General features: G+C 33.2%; 1 protein-coding gene across 11 annotated transcripts in view; it reads right to left on the reverse strand.

Moving 5' to 3' along the window:
• LOC115212426 (sorbin and SH3 domain-containing protein 1) overlaps positions 1-17075 on the reverse strand; it is a 504251-nt gene that overhangs the window by 263112 nt on the left and 224064 nt on the right. For all 11 annotated transcript variants that reach the window (XM_036503384.1, XM_029781340.2, XM_029781341.2 and 8 more), the window contains 4 exons: positions 9645-9713; positions 5496-5570; positions 4697-4890; positions 2947-3238 (listed from right to left, as the gene is read on the reverse strand). In XM_036503384.1, the coding sequence (XP_036359277.1) occupies positions 2947-3238; positions 4697-4890; positions 5496-5570; positions 9645-9713 (630 nt within the window). The remainder of the gene's footprint in view (positions 1-2946; positions 3239-4696; positions 4891-5495; positions 5571-9644; positions 9714-17075) is intronic.

Below are 17075 nucleotides of genomic sequence, written 5' to 3' on the forward strand. Positions count from 1 at the left end.
GTGGTCAAAACCTTCTTGAAGCCATAAAAATCATAGAAATATATGAGCCCTCAGCCATAGTAATGGCAACGAGACTAACACTGAGTACCCTAAACTAAATTACGTGCAATAAAAATAATGATTGATATTAAGTAGATGGAAATCTTTAGTCCATTCACAGAAAGCCTCTCTAGCATCTGTAGTATGACAAAATACTACCAATTCAAGCTATCAAAAAACTGTGATAGGAAGAGTAACTCTGTGTGTAACCCACCAACAACAAAAAAAAAAGAGAAATGGAAGGAGACAATTTATGATCAAGGGACTCTAGTTTTAGGGAGACAACTTACTCTAATGCATCCAGTCCACATCATAAAATGATTTGTAAAATTCTCAACAAAAATAATGACATATAGTGCCAGATATCAAGGTTCTGCAATGAGTGGAAAGATGAATGACTAGGTCGTAACGCTGAGTAAGAACAAATGCAGATTGTGACAACACATCCAATCCATGTCAGCATGGAAAAACGTGTGTAAAAGTAATGAAGATAATGATTTTATGAAACAAACTTTAATCCAGAAGACAGATGTCCAGTGAATAAAAGGTTAAGCTTGTAACTGATAGATCAAACCCCTTACAAAGACATATTCTGTCTTTATTTATTCTTTTATTTGTTTAAGTCATTGGACTGTGACCATGCTAGGGGACCACATTGAAAAATTTAGTTGATCAAATTGACCCCATTGTTTATATTGATACTTATTGTCAGTCTCTTTTTGTCAAAGTGCTAAGTTAAAGAGGAAATAAACAAACCAACACTAATTATCAAGCAGTAAGAGACAAACACAAAAGCACAAACGCACACAAATATATGATGTACTTCAAAACAATTTCTGTCGATAAAATTCACTCACAAAAAATTAGTTAGCTTGGCTCAACAGCAGAAGACACACGCCCAAAGAGCTGAACACAAAGCTACATAGTTGGAAAGTGAGCTGAAGAGTGTTGATTTGAAGAATGTGAGTTTGTGCCAATTCATTGACTCTGTAATCTGTTATGTACAAGGCAACAAGACACTTCAATACTCATTGGCTCAGTTCATCAAGCTGTATATGTGTTGTTGTTTAACAACAGTTCATGCCTATCATGGAAAGCATTTTGGACATGACAATACCACTTTTTTTCTACTTCAGGGAACTACATTGTTCAATGTGTCCTTTTTAAAGATAGTATGGCAAGGTTTGAGGAAGATTTGACTGCTGCTTCTAGCAAATTAAGTGACTGCATAGAGGTTTCCTCACTGACTCATAAATGTCACAATCTACTGTAGGCAGAGTGAGATGGGGTAGGACTGCTTATTTCATGAATGTTTTGTTAAGTAAGCTGAGTTACATTGCATTAGTGTTTCCCTGAGGCTTGGCCTCTGGATCTGTGAGTTTTACAAATGCTGCTGCAAACTCACTGTGGACTCTTTTGACCTCCACCCATTGTCATACCATTATAGAGCTGGCTGCCTTCCATGCCACATGGCTCTCAATGAGATAATAAAGCATGGCTTAGACACCATAGGCTTTCCTTTCCAGCTTCAGCAAGGGTTGAATAGAAGGGGTAGTAAAAAGCTAAACAGCATAACAATTTTCCTGTTTTGCAGTGAGAGACCCCCACATCTTGAATGACACATGCTGTGATACCTTCTCCAGTAGCAGCCTGGTTCCAAAAGGACAAAAGGCAAAGTCAACCTTGGTGGTATTTGAACTCAGAACACGCTCGTTCTTTTATTCTTAACACATTTTTACATATACAGCAACAATGAGGTTATAAGCACTGAACTACTGACATTAAAACCATGCACACCTTGCCACTATGTTTAAGTGATATGCAAAGTAGTATTATTTAACTTGTCCTTCACTTGCTTTGGAAGGAAATGTTTAAGTTGGCTACAGTATGTAAAGCATTCAGCTGTGTAAACATTTGTTAAAATATTTCCCATGCTAGCTCCATAAAAATATATTATGCCAATAAGGGTGTGTCATCTGTTCAATGTAGCATCTGGAGCTCTCTCTCTACAAATTCTCCTATTGTCTTTTGAAATAGAGGTCATATGTTTTAGATTCAAAATCTTAGATTGTGATAAAGCTATTAAACTATGTTAATTAAACAATACTTTTTTTTATATGTTAAATAATGAAGAAAATAATAAACAAATGGATATTAAATTTTGAAGACTAATGGAAACTAGAATAAAGTTTAATTTATTGATTTTCAACTGAATTGAATGCTTATCACACTGTGCTAGAAACACAAAGCAAACGGGAATGATTTTTATTGGGAAAGTTTAGTAGTGTTTAAGTGGGAATGTTTAGTAATGTAAATTTGGGTGTTAAGTAATAGATAAGGAAAAAATCAGATAATATTGCTTTTGTAACACATAAATATGATGAAACCTATTGAATTTTATTAAAACATTACATTTTAAAAAGTATCATGGTCTTAATCCTTTGCTTTAGTAAAATTCAGCCTTTATTTTATCTGCTCAAATAACATAATTTACTAAATCTAGCTTTACATTACCATTTATAATACCAATGAAAAAAAATACAGAATTTAATCTATCTTTATAAATCAAAGTCTAGTTTGAATGAAATATCATGGAAAACATCTAGAAAGTTCTAAATAACAGAACCATGCTAGAAAATAGAGGACAGGCAAGATGTCAGATTAGCTTTCCTTATAACAGTTGTTCAGAAAAAATGATGTAATAAAATACATAAATTCAGCCCATATGAAGCATGCATTTAAGAAATAAGGAAACCTCTGGAAAAAATACATTTAAAAAATTTCTTTAAATTTATTTTTTTTTTAGTTTAATGGGGGAAATATCTTTTTTTAGTGGTGGGGTTAAAGTGGTGATTGAAATTATTTTCATGAACAACATGAAGGAACATATATGTGTATGTGCATTACCTCTTCGTTTCTGTAAAAGAATAATATCAGGACTCTGTGTTGGAGGGAGCTTGTGAAGTTTTTCTTCAGATTTGTTAATAATCATTGTTTTGAGACCTGCAGGGGGAGGAGAATAGAGATCTTTAGGAGTTGTAGATGAGAAATCAGTAGAAGCAGGTACGTTGGCAGCAAATGTAACATCGCTTTCAGCAGTCGAAAGTGGTTTATAAGTAAAGGCACTTGTAGGAATTGTTTCTTTAGGAACTGGTTTTTCTTCAGGTTTCCATGCAAAAGTGTCTGATGGGCTCAATGTCTAAAATTAAATAAAATATAAGATCAATATTCTGCATTTTTTCCATGTAACAACTGTTATTTTACTGTAGTACTTTGTCTAATAAATAAAACCTACTAAACTTTATTTCTGATAGCTTTTCTATAAACAGTTGGGTGAGACTGACCCAGATCAAATACAAACTTAACATAATTTAAACTAAGTTATGTTATGATGAAAGAAACTATCTTTCAATCACCCACCCCACCCAAAATCTTATTTCTACTTTTCAAGAAAATATACCAAAACCTTTAAGCAGACGTTAATTCTAATTCATTGTGATAGATTTGATTAAATTAATATTTCAAATATCAACTTAAAAGTAAATATTGATAATTGTTTTGAAAATACAAATATATTACAATTAACTAAGGTCAAAGGTTGGTATTATTATGTGCTATATCAGACATAAACATATTCAAGATCTTAAGAGGATAATTTTTTAGACTATTAACTTCTTTCAATTTCCTCTTTGTCATCATCTTATGTACCAGCTTACCTGCATCCAAAACTGCTGTCATCAAATGTCTTATATACAGGCTGGTGGGTGTGTGTATAAGCAAAGTCACTCATTCATTCAGACATATATACACCTGTACTAGTTAATTTATTGTATTGTCTATTTAGATGAGAAAAATTGGGCATCAGAGCAATCAATTGTCGAGTATAAAAGACTGTACTGGTACAAAAATACGATGCATATGAAGAGTAACAGTTGAGTAAAGGAGTATCAAGCAAACCAAATAGAAGGAACTTGTGAAAGAGAAAACCTTTACCCTTTTAACACTTATCAATCTGATTTGGTCTCATCAGCAAAACTCCTCCAGTACAATAAGGTTTTGTGTAGTTTATTTTTTGTGATTCAAAAGAGTGATTAATTGTATATTTGGTTTATTCAAAGCTTTGCTATCTGCAAAGAGACTTTGAACTTTTCTAATAATCAGTTCATTATCTATTTTTCATAGAAAAATAACTCCAGGTGCAAATTGGACTTTATGGTCATAATAAAAAAAAATTATAACAAGTGATGAATCAGACTCATCTAACCCATATCAACAAGACAGGCCAATCTTTTAAACATCAATGATAAAATAAATGAGAAATAACTAAATCTGCTGGTTTCCTTCAATGCAAAGCAGGATATATTTCTACAATCTAATCCATGAAAACGAGCAGTATACACAGCCTTGCTGAAAAGGCTATGGTATAATAAGAGATGGGTAAGATTACTGCAGCTGATGCTGAGTATGAACTCTTGAAATCCCATGTTGAAAGAAAAAGTTTCAAGTGGAGAGTGAGCATTTCAGATGACATACCTTTAGTGAGAAACAATTGGATAAAAATATGAAGATCTTGAGAGTTCTAAGTTCAAAATTAGTAGGGATGAAAAATTACAATAAAAACTATGGTTTATCTGTAACATTATCAAACCTCACTTACCTGGACATTAGTGGCTGCTTTAGGGACAGGATCAAATTTGGGTTTGATTGATCTGAACTCTTTTTTAACTGTGTTACTAGCCACTGCTTGAGGTTTCCACACAGGAGCTACATCTTTGAATAATGGTTCATCCTTCGTTTCTTCTAACTTCAAAGAAGTCTGAGACTGGAACTGCATTCCAGGTTTCCAAACACCTCAAAAGCACAAGAAAAAGATCAGGGTCAAAATAATAAAACAAATATGTTTTTAACATATCTATAGCAGAAGTGATTTATACTGTCATTATGTGTGAGATGTTTTCATTGTGAGTCATTCAGGCTTAAATACCAGGATATCAGCTCCACAGGCCTTTTCATTCCAGTAGTTCACATGACCTTGTAATTAGCCAAACTTGTTATTCATATTGATAAATTTTCAGCTGTCCAATTGTGTTGGTGCAACAGTTCAATTTTCCTCACGCGGGAAATTAATCACCAGCTCTGGGAACTTACTGATCTCTATAAGACCGACGGCTGCCTCTACACACTACCAAACAGTACATCAATTTTTCTACAAGATCAACAGTCTAGCCTAATCACGAAGTCTCTCGCACATCTGTATTGTAACCTGTATTATTAATTTATTTCATGTGTGGCAATCATTGTAAATTATAACAAAGATGGGTAATAAGGAATTGAAAAAATGATATACAACGTAAGATGTAAATGAACTAGTAAGTGATGATTTATTCTGTTATAAAATACAATGACTGCCATACATGACATAAATTAATATCACAGGTGAGAGAGAGAGAACTTACCTGGAATTGAAATATTTGCTTTCGCTGATGTTGAACCCACTATATTGTCCTGATAACTGTTGTCTGGAGGTTTGTCTAAGAGTAAAGAAAAATAAGCATCATATGTAAGTATATGTGTACTGTAACTGTGTTGTGGTTCATGTGGAAAAAAAAAGCAATATAGCAATATACCAGTAGTATATTTAATGTCTGTTAACACTATTGTCTTACATCCATTTTTCCATGCTTGTATTGGTTGGGTAGGTCTCTCTTTCAGTGGTGTTTCACCACTTGTCACAGGTCTTTGTCATCTCTTTTATCAAGTTCAGCCTGACATCAAAATTTCCCTACTTCTTTGGTTTTCCTCTAATGCAGGTTCCATCCATTTGTATTATTTAGCACTTTTTACCCAACTGTCATCCTCCATATCTATTAAATGTTCATACCAACTCAGTTTTCTCTCTTGCACTACATCTGATGATTACACTTACACAGTTTTTCTCTCACTCAGTTTTGCTTATCAATTACTTTATTCATTTTTCTGCCAATAATATACCCATTTCACCAACTTCAGTGCTGTTACTAACCCAGGAGAATTTACATTTGTCATCTTACACACAACTACTCATGTTCTGGTATCTCTATGATCTTTTTAGATCTCGCATCCCTCTTGCTTGTTAATAGGATCTGCCCTGAAGTTTTACACCTGAAAGAGAGAAAAGTTTCTAATTGTGTTTAGGTTATTTCATGTCTGTTTCCCACATTTAAAAGGAAAACTATTGGTGCAGTCATTTGATGAAGATTGAGGGGTTTTCACACAAAACCAAATGCTCCTACTTAACCACCCCAACACAATGCATGGCACTAACATGCTGTTAGCCCTATACACATCATTAAGGGTTTTCACTGATTTGATCTGTACTTTTGATATATTTTACAGTCAGGTGCCCTTCCTAAGCATATTACTACATGAACTGAGAACATTTTATCATATCACCTACACTTCAATAAAATATATGAGAGATTACATAAACACTTGTACACACATGACCTATAAAGAGTTAGAAGTGATTGTAATACAGAATGTAAAAAGTTTAAAGACTCTTATTTTGAAACTGGTAAGATATATGTTGGTTATAATCTCTTTTATATGTAACATTAATTTGTGTGTAGAGGAAACCACAAGTGAGTTGTGAGAGTGGCTGCACATCAAAAGTAATAGTCCATGTATGCAACAGAGTTCACTACACTCAGACCTGATCAAGCAGGCATATGATCAAAAATATTTCAACCATAACTATCTAATCTTTCTTTGGATATTCAGGACTACATTACCCAATGTTTCTTTCTTTATGAAGCTAGTTGGGTGTGGTTTGAGGAAGAAATGGCTGCTATTTCTATCAGGTTGAATGACTATGTAAAGGCATCCTTAGTTCATTACCATTCTAGTCATAACTGGATGGCTTAATTTGATCCTGAATATGTTGGGGATAATGACGATTATGTATTCTTACTAATATAAATAAATACTAAAAAAGACTGACAGTGTATATGTGTGTGAGTATCATAATATGAAAAATAAGGGAAAAAGATATTCAAGTTATGCACAAGAGAGATTGGCATTTTCTCTTTGTGTGCATTAGATGTCAAAAGATTGAGATACATATGTCCAACCTAAGTCAGCATGGAAGTAAATACTGCTAATGACAATGATGATAACAATGATGTTATCTCTTTATGTTGTATCTTTAACCCTTTTGTTACCATATTTCTGTTGAAATACATTGCCTTCATTTCAAATCAATTTGGAAATAATAAAGAATTTAGTAAAGTAACTTTGTCATTAAGCTGGTGTTTAAAACACAATTAACATGAAATTTTGATAGATGGTTTTCCTTTAACTCCCCCAAAAACAAAAAAAAATCTTTAAGATAGAACAAGGGTGATTTCAAGCAGGGTGGTATCAAAAGGGTTGAGCAGAGATTTTATATTCTTTTGTAGTGGTAGCAAGAAAACTAGTGCCCATATGATTTCATGGTTTGTTGGTTCACACACTGCTCTTGGAATGATATTTAACAGTAAAAGCAAAATGGGAAAAAGAGAGAGGAAAGGTGGGTACTATGGTAGTCATAAAATCTGTTAATGTAGTAACCAAATCTCCCTTGAAATAAATATACAAATAAAATACATTAAAATCCTCTTTAGTTGTGGGCGTTGAAACAATATAGCTTGAAAACTAATTTCTATGACAACAAGCACAGCAGAAAGATAAAGACTGACTGTCAGAAATTTGTTTAGAGGCTGGTTTGTCCTGATGAAAAACTCTCAGCAGGACCAACAAACATTACTACAAGATTGGTGTTGGTTCAAAGTTAAAGTGACTGTTTAATTCTTCATGACTAATATTTGAATATTTCAAGGATCCATATCAGTTTTCATCTTGTAATTGATAGCTGAAAAATGCCAGATGTTGACTGATGTAAGAAGTCAAAATTATGCTAAATATTCTGTCCATTCAAGTGATTTACTAGCAATTTGGTTTCAATAGTTTCGATCCCAAAGATTGGAAAACTTCAATAAGTAGCAACAGCATTGTAAAATGACAAATGATTTATTAGCTTCCAGTTCTGTGTTTAAATCTGTCTTGAAGAGAGATGGATTCTACCAAGCTTAATTGCCCCAAATATATGTTATATATTTTAATAGGTTTCAAAGGAAGTGTTATACCAAATCAACTCTGATCCACTACACCTTTGACCAAAGGTATTCCAGTCATGACCATCTCGTCTTTCTAATATACAGCGTATCTTGAAATATATTAGCCAATGTGCACTTCTTTTTCAAGAGAGTAGGGTATGATTCTGAAGGTGATTTGGCTAATATTTCCAATAGGTTAATCAACCACACAGATGCTTGCTTGTTGGCTTGATAGAATCTCTCTCACTTTAAGACTGAGACATACCAAATACACCAAAAGGTGACAGGAGATATTGAGGCTATAATGAATATGATTAAATTGCATTACAATATTCATTTCATCCCCTCAAAATACTTAGTAGCGTTTCATTTGTTTGTACTTTCTGAGTTCAAATTCTGCAGAGGTTGACTCTGCCTTTCATCCTTTTGGGGTTGAAAAAAATAAATACCAGTTGAACACAGGTCTTGTGCCAAAATTTGAAACCAATCTTTAGTTTCAAAAATAATTTTAAAATAATTCTTTCCTGTTTGTACTGTTCTCTAAGATAATTCTTTCTTCTTCATACTGTTCACTAAAATAATTCTCTCTTCTTCATGGTTGTACTTTCATAAACTTTAAACATTTCTATTAATTCATCAAATAACTTCCAAATTGTAATCTCTTCCTCTAAAATAATCCTTTCCGTGTTTCTTGGCTACACACACACACACACACATATATATATATATATATATATATATACATATATATATATACATATGATGATGATGTAGAGATGCTTGAATGGAGGCATATTGATATATGCTGCATATAAGTGGTAAGGTGGAGAGGAGCTTCAGCCAGGGTCCCCACAGGCAAAGTACATAGGTATAAACTCTTCTGGGAAGGTAACAGTGACAGGGTAGAGGGTGTGGGCATACTTCTCGCAGAGAAATGGGTAGATAAGGTCATAGAGGTAGTCGGTGTGTGATAGAGTGCTTAAACTTAAGTTAGTCCTGCAGAATAGTATAGCTACAATTATCTCTGCCTATACCCCACAAAAGGGCCTACAAAATGAACAGAAGGATCACTTTTATGATATTCTTCTGCAGGCTACCTCAAAGATGAGTTACAATGATCTTATCTTTGTGGCTGGAGATTTTAATGGGCATATTGGACAGCAACCTGGTATCTTCCATGGTGTACATGGAGGCCATGAAATTGGTTCCTGAAACAAAGAGGGAACTAGGCTCCTGGAGGGTATATCAGCCAAAGCGTGTTAACAACAAACAAGATGAGGACATATATCTGATGTAGGAAATGAATCTTTGCTGCTATGAAAAACATGTACATAAAATGTTATATTTCCATAATATTTCTAACATCTTTAAAATGTTTATGTATATAATTCTGCAATATCAAAATAGTAATAGTAAAGTAAAACAATTTTTGTTTAATATGTAAAGTAAAAACATGATTAATATATAACTCACCTTTTGTTACAAAATATGAAGATTGAACAGGAGTGGATTCTGAATCACTGTGTACAGCACGGTGATAAGCTATTTAAATATACAATAATGAGTAATTTATATCAGTAAGATAATTTTTTTTTTCAGATTAAATTTACAATATAACAGAGCTGAAATGATAGGCAATTAAAATATTAAAATTATTATCTACAAACTTTTTTGGAACGCCCAAGGAAATGTTAAAATCATTATATATACACACACACACATAAGTAACCAGGAACAATAAACACAAAGTAATGACTGATTGAAGCTTGACCATTCAACAAAAATTTTGCTTTCTAACCACATATTTTTATTTGAATACCCATAATAAATGTTACAAGTTATAAATTTGGAAAAAAATTTTTTATAAAAGAACCAACAGTAAGTTTAAGAATTACTGATTGTAACTGTCTGTAAGAATTGAAGGTGTGTGACAAAATTTTCTTCAAATCTTCTTTATTTAAAAGTCAATCTTATTTTAATTATGTATATTCAAATTTTAAGCACTGGATTATAAGAAGATTTTTGTTTTAATGTTTCCATTTTATATAAATAATTTTTTGTAGTTGAGTGAGTTTTTAAAAATCAAGATGATCTTGTTGATCAAATAGAAATTGTTAGTAAGTTTAAAAAAAAAAAAAAACGTTAATCAGATGAATTAAACTGCTGAGAGAGATAACTACATATACAGAGTGAAACTTGAGAACTTACTGCTGTTTAGCTTAGGTCAACTCACAAAAAAATGAATGAATATGAATAAATGAATGAATGAATGAATAAATAAATGAATAGATTCAGATGCTTGAATATGAGGGGGAAGGGAAGGTCTTTTTATAGTAGCTCACCAACCACTTACTGATGTCTAATTGTGAACTGCTTATACTACCCAGTAGAGTTAGAAAGAAATACTAGTGATAGGGTTTTTAGCTTGGGACCTTTGGAAATATGAATATTGAAAACTGGTCATCTACAGAAATAAAAACATGCAAACAACATTTGTTTGTTTTCAAGTAATCATAATCGAGATGACAGTAATTTTGACATGCTTTTTTACAATGTTTATACATATGGAGTAGTTTTCTTTTGTGCATATGCATAATTTACATGTTTGCATACATTGATACAATTATTTTATGCATACATTGGTACAATTATTTATGGACATATGGATGGCTTGTCTACCATTAAGCATTCAAATGGGAGTTTTTCCCAATCAGGAACATTGAAACAGAGCACTTTTTACATGGAGATAGTAAAAAGAGATTCGAAGCATTCAACTCTTTAGCATTCAGATTACTCTACCAAATGTAATGCTTATTCATTCACATTATTTTTAATAGGTGGCAAGCTGGCAGAAACGTTAGCATGCGGGGAGAAATGCATAGCCTTATTTCGTCTGCCGTTACGTTCTGAGTTCAAATTCCACCAAGGTCAACTTTGCCTTTCATCTTTTCGGGGTCAATAAATTAAGTACCAGTTCACTGGGGTCGATGTAATCGACTTAATCTGTTTGTCTGTCTTTGTTTGTCCCCTCTGTGTTTAGACCCTTGTGGGTAGTAAAGAAATATATTTTTAATTAATCATGCATTATAACACAGCTTTGAGATTTCAATGATGTGATAGTTTAGTTTAGAATGACAGGAGTGAGAGGCCAGAACCAGTCAGCTTGAACAAACAGACAGAATATTTGGGCTGGATATGGCCAGTTTAAATGCTAAGGGGTTAATGATAACTTTTACCAATAGGTTTCATATAAATGGTCCTATCATAATCCATTGATCTTAGCAAAGAGAAAAGTCTTCAGTTTCTATATGAAGTTTGAAATAGTTAAAAATTTTCAGTATTTAGTCTGTCTTTATGTTCTGAGTTCAAATTCCGCCAAGGTCGACTTTGCCTTTCATCCTTTCGGGGTCGATAAAATAAGCACCAGTTGCATACTGGGATCAATATAATCAACTGGCCTACTCCTAGAAAATTTTGGGGCTTGTGCCTAGAGCAGAAAAAAATATTCTTTTACTTGGCTGTGGCCATGTTGGAGCACTGCTTTGAAGGATTTTAGTTGAGCAAATCGATCCCAGGACTTTTTTTTAAAGCCTAGTACTTAATCTATCATTCTCTTTTGCCAAACTGCTAAGTTACAGGGACATAAACACACCAACACTGGTTGCCAAGCAGTGATAGGGGGATAAACACAGAAACATACACATAGATACATACATACATACATATATATATATATATATATATATATATATATGTTGTTATATTTCGGAATGGTCATTTTGCCAGTTTAGCCAATAAATATATATATATATGTGTGTGTATATACACACACATACAATGGGCTTCTTTTAGATTCCCACAACCAAATCCACTCACAAGGCTTGGTCGGGCTGAGGCTAAAATAGTAGAAGACACTTGCCCAAGATGTCACAGAGAGAGACTGAACCTGGAACCATGTGGTTGAGAAGCAAGCTTCTTATCACACGCCATGCCTATCACTTGCCTATATTGACTAACTAATAAGGACAGGTTTATTTTCTAGAGAAAAATTCACAAAAATAATGCATGAATAATTCCTTTTTTTGGTCTTTGAATCTTCTAGAGAATTCTGACCAGAAAAGGAATTTGTTGAAAATGAATTTTGGGAAATTTTATAGGAATAATGAGAATTAAGCAATTTTCTGATTTTTGCATAATTTCAGAGAGAGATATATATTTTTGCCTTTTACTCTTCCCGACTGGCATCCCAAATTTCTTCTTCCTCCAACATACCAATAAATTTTCAGCCTTTTTAACTTCAATAGATTTGTAATAGCTTTAATGATACTTAAATTTTGTTCTTGTTTACTTCTCTTTTAATTCCATCTGGCAGTTATTAATTTGTCAGAGACTTTGTCTGCCAAATTTCCAGAAATAAACTGAATAATATGGAATTCATTAACATACGCAAACATAAAAATATTTCTTTTTACTGATTCCCATAGTGCCAAAATTGTTGAAATGCAAATAGATAAATTTAACATCTCCATGTAGACTGCTAAACATTACTTTAATGTTTAATCAGAAATAGTGTTATCGGGGTAGATTTAGTTTGACTCAGAATATTGCGTAAATCATTTTAGAAAAGTAGCAACAGAAGAGAAAGACACACACACAGTCAATCACTGTCATCACTGGAAACAGAAAGATAAACCAGTGAAGGAGCTAGAATGGAGCAGCTCACACAACCTGCTTCTCTTTACTCTGGCTCTTCAAACACTAACACAATGGTTTCTGCTTCTCAGAGCAAGCTAGTTGTAATACCACCTCTACCTAAGCCCTATCCACACACTCGTCCCTACATTTCTCACACCCATATAGTAAATACCACCCTAATAGCTCTATGTTAATCACTATGCCCAGTCTTTCTTTCACAGAATGCAGAGCTTCTGAAAACCCCTTTCACTCATGTTTTTCTGACAGTGTTAAACTCAAGATGTTTAATCAACAGTGTGTGTGTGTGTGTGTGTGTGTGTGAAAACTGTCCAAATATTAGTTGTTATTGTCACAATGTTTCAGTTGTAACCTGCCATATTCAGTAACACTCACGGTATAGCATGCTGAACCTTATACTATATCCATAGAGGGAGATTGTTTTCATTCTGTTGTCCATACCAGAGATATTCTCCTGCTCTTACTTGTGATGTCACTTTCTTGCTCTTCTTGAACCAAAGCAATATTGCTTGACTGACCCAGGGTCTGCACTCATACCCATTAGCCAAACTACTACACTTAACATGTAGCACTTGTATTTACTATTGCACTGTTTTGTAGAACAATTAGGCAATAGAAATTACAAACTTTAAACTCAACATATTTTATTGTACTATGTTTAATGTTCTTTGTCAATTAAAGGTTCCCATTTCATGTTGTTCTATGCTAGACCTACTGAGAAGATTATCAAAGCCCAGTGTATGCACTGATACTTTCAGAAAATTAATGCACCATTTCATTGCTATTTGTCAATAATATACTAATTTCGTGCTCTGTTTATCATTTTTATTTAATATGGTATTTAGTAACATCTTTTTCTGATCAGGGTTCAAATTCCTCTGAAGTCAATTTTGAATTTTATCCGTTGAGAGTAATAAATATATGTCAAGATTTGAAGTTGATTTAATGGACTCTACCCTCTCTCAAAATGTATGGTTTTTATATCTGTATTAGAAATTATTATCATCATTTATTCACTTTCTGAATGATTCCACTCCAGAGCTCTGCAGCTCTCCTGAAATTTCTTCTCCAATCACATTTTCCCTAAAGAAGCCAAACTGCAGACATTCAAACTGAATATCAACAGTATCAATCTCACTTTTCAAGGTAAGACTGCAACAGGTCTTGAACACTGCAGTTGCTGCTCCTCCCCCTCCCCTAACTAATTCTAAAAAGGGAAGGATAGTAGAGTCAGTAGCGCACTGGACAAAATGCCATACAGTGTATTTAGCAGGTGATGAATTGACAGAGTCCTCAAATTATCAGGCAAAATGTTTCACAGTATTCATTCTGGCTCTCTACATTCCGAGTTCAAATCCCACAGCAGTCAAATTTGCTTTTTATTTATATATTTATTTTTTATTATGGCAGTGATAAATGAAGTACCAATCCAGGATGGTAGAGTATTAGGATTGTTAGGGTGACTGATGAAATGTATTATGGTATCTGTTCTATCTCTTTGCATTCTAAGTATAAATTCAACTTAAATGTTAATGACCAGTACTAATCACCCAACCTACAATTAGCCAGTTTGGACAAGTAAACTTATAACCAGCTTAGATAAGCCAGCAACAGCATGCTGAGGCTTCATCAAGCAGTGAAAACACAGCCACTGAATAGAGTGACACTTTATTCTGAGTTCAAATTCTGCCAGGGCCTAATCTGCCTTTTATCCTTCCAAAGCTGGTAAAAAAAAAATACCAGTCAAGTTCTAGTATCAATTAAATCAACTGTACCCTTCCCAAAACAATTTGTGGCTTTGTGCCAAAGTCAGAAACCATTATACTTATTGTTATTATTATAACATGCTTCACAGAAGTTTTTGTAATTCTATTGTATTTTATCTTATTGCTATTAATTACAAGTGTTTTAAATACTTTTACTGTTCTAATCATAATAATAACAAGTATTTCTAATCTATATTTGGCATCCTTCACTTATCAAATATTTTTGTCATTCACTCTTCTCTATTCACACTAAGGAAATAGAAAGATGGATAGAGAGAGAGAGAGAGGGAGAGATAAAGAGAAGCAAGACAAATATGCAGAAATAAGTCTCCCATCTAGCTAGTGTGTATATATTTTGATTCAGTCAAAACCCAAACAGGTTTAAGTCATAAAACGAACAATCCGGAAATGAGTAAAAGTTGCTGGTCAATGACAACCCATCTATATCATCTCCCACTCATATCTTTCAGACAGACCAAATATATTGGGATGTGTTTGCTCTGCAATTAATGCCCATCCACTCCTGTTCTTCTTACAGTTCCATGGCCACATGTGTGCACACACGTGTACATGTGAAAGGGGAGGAGAGTTGAATATAAACCTAATTTACAGAAACCTCTTTTTTCTAGAACCAAATCAATAAGAGAATAACAGGGCAACAAACACAAAATAATTATGGTGATGGTGGTGGCAGTGACAAAGGAGATGATTATTAGAGCAAGGGTGATAATGGTGATAATAGTGATGATGTCAAAACCAGTGATTATGATGACGGTTGCAGTGTTAATGAGGGTGGTGGTGGTGGTGGTAGTAGTAGTAGTAGTAGAGGCAATGATGATGAAAAATAACCATAAAATAATTGGTTTATACAAAATAAAATGATATATTAATTACCAATTAATGCATTCTTATCATTATAGCAGTGCTAATCTCACAAACTTACTCTTGTTTATCTTTTTTGTTTTTAATAATATATAGCATAATTTTCAGTAAAGTAATTGTATAATTAAGTCATTCTGATATATGACCAAAATATACACAGTGGAACTAAATGTAACACAATGATGCTTAACTATTACAATAGAGAATCAAACTTCATAGTATATGTGTAGTTTTCACATATTTTTATATGTATATTATGCACAACAATACACACACACACACTTATATATCATATCTCAAAATTATTTTTCCTGACTTTTAACATGCATTCTGAGTGCCAGATCAACAGTGCCTCTATTGATCCAGCAGTTCTAATGAAATCTGGCATGATGCACACTCATACATTCCTTTCTACTCTTACTCACAACTATATATATAACAATAATATAACAATATAATTCCAGCTAGTATGAAAGGTAAACATTAATGTTATGAAGTTTATTTTGTTATTTTCATCTAGAAGGGAATAATTAATGTGTGGCTGCATGTGTATATGTGTGTGTGTGTGTGTGCATATGTGGAAATGAGTTTGCAGTGTATATGTGTGCATTTTCATGTGTATATGTGAACATTTGCATATGTGTATATATGTGTTTGCATGTGTATATGTATGACTTTGCATATGTATATGTGTGTTTGTATGTGTATATGCATCTGCATATATGTGTGTGTGTGTGCGTGCGTGCATGTGTGTGTGTGTTTGCATGTGTATGTATGTGTGTTTACATATATATACATGTGTGTTTACCTGTGGTGGGGGAAGATCATAAATCAGTGAAACAGAATAGAATTTTATAACAATAATAATAATTTAAAAGTATGAAACTTTCCACAAATACTAAATTTTCATAAGGACCTGAAATAAAAACAAACATGAAATTTTATAAAAATGAATGAGAGTGCAGATAACTATGTATATGCGTATGTGTCTAGTACTTTTCAATTTTATGTTGATTTTTGTTTTTAGAATCAAAGAAAACCATGCAAGCTGAAGCTGTCAATGAAAACTGCTAAAGTTTTAAGATTATCTCATATAAAATTACCTTATTAACTACCTAAGAGACTTAACCATGCATTGGCTAGATTTAAATGAGAAAGACAGATGTATAGAAAGTGAGAGAAGATACAAAGAAAGAGAAAAGTGTAGAGAGAGAGAGAGGATAATGAGAAAAAAAACAGTGAAATACAGAAAAAGATGATTAAACTAGAAAAAATATAATACTCATCAAACTTTAGCATAAATAAATCATGCAGAATGTTACAATATGTGCACGTGTGTGTGTGCGTGTGTGTGTGTGTGCACGTGTGAGCATGTTTGTAAATATAAGACATGCGGAAAAAGAAACTCTCTCACACACACACACACACAAACATATTTATACAGAGTAAAGAATAGTCATTGGTATAGCATACCCATGCACAGAAGTAGTTTCTGCAAAGAACATTCTAACACTATACTATATCTCAGGCAAATGATACAGCA

The sequence above is a fragment of the Octopus sinensis genome, linkage group LG5 (assembly GCF_006345805.1).
Source record: "Octopus sinensis linkage group LG5, ASM634580v1, whole genome shotgun sequence".
Lineage (NCBI taxonomy): Eukaryota > Metazoa > Mollusca > Cephalopoda > Octopoda > Octopodidae > Octopus > Octopus sinensis.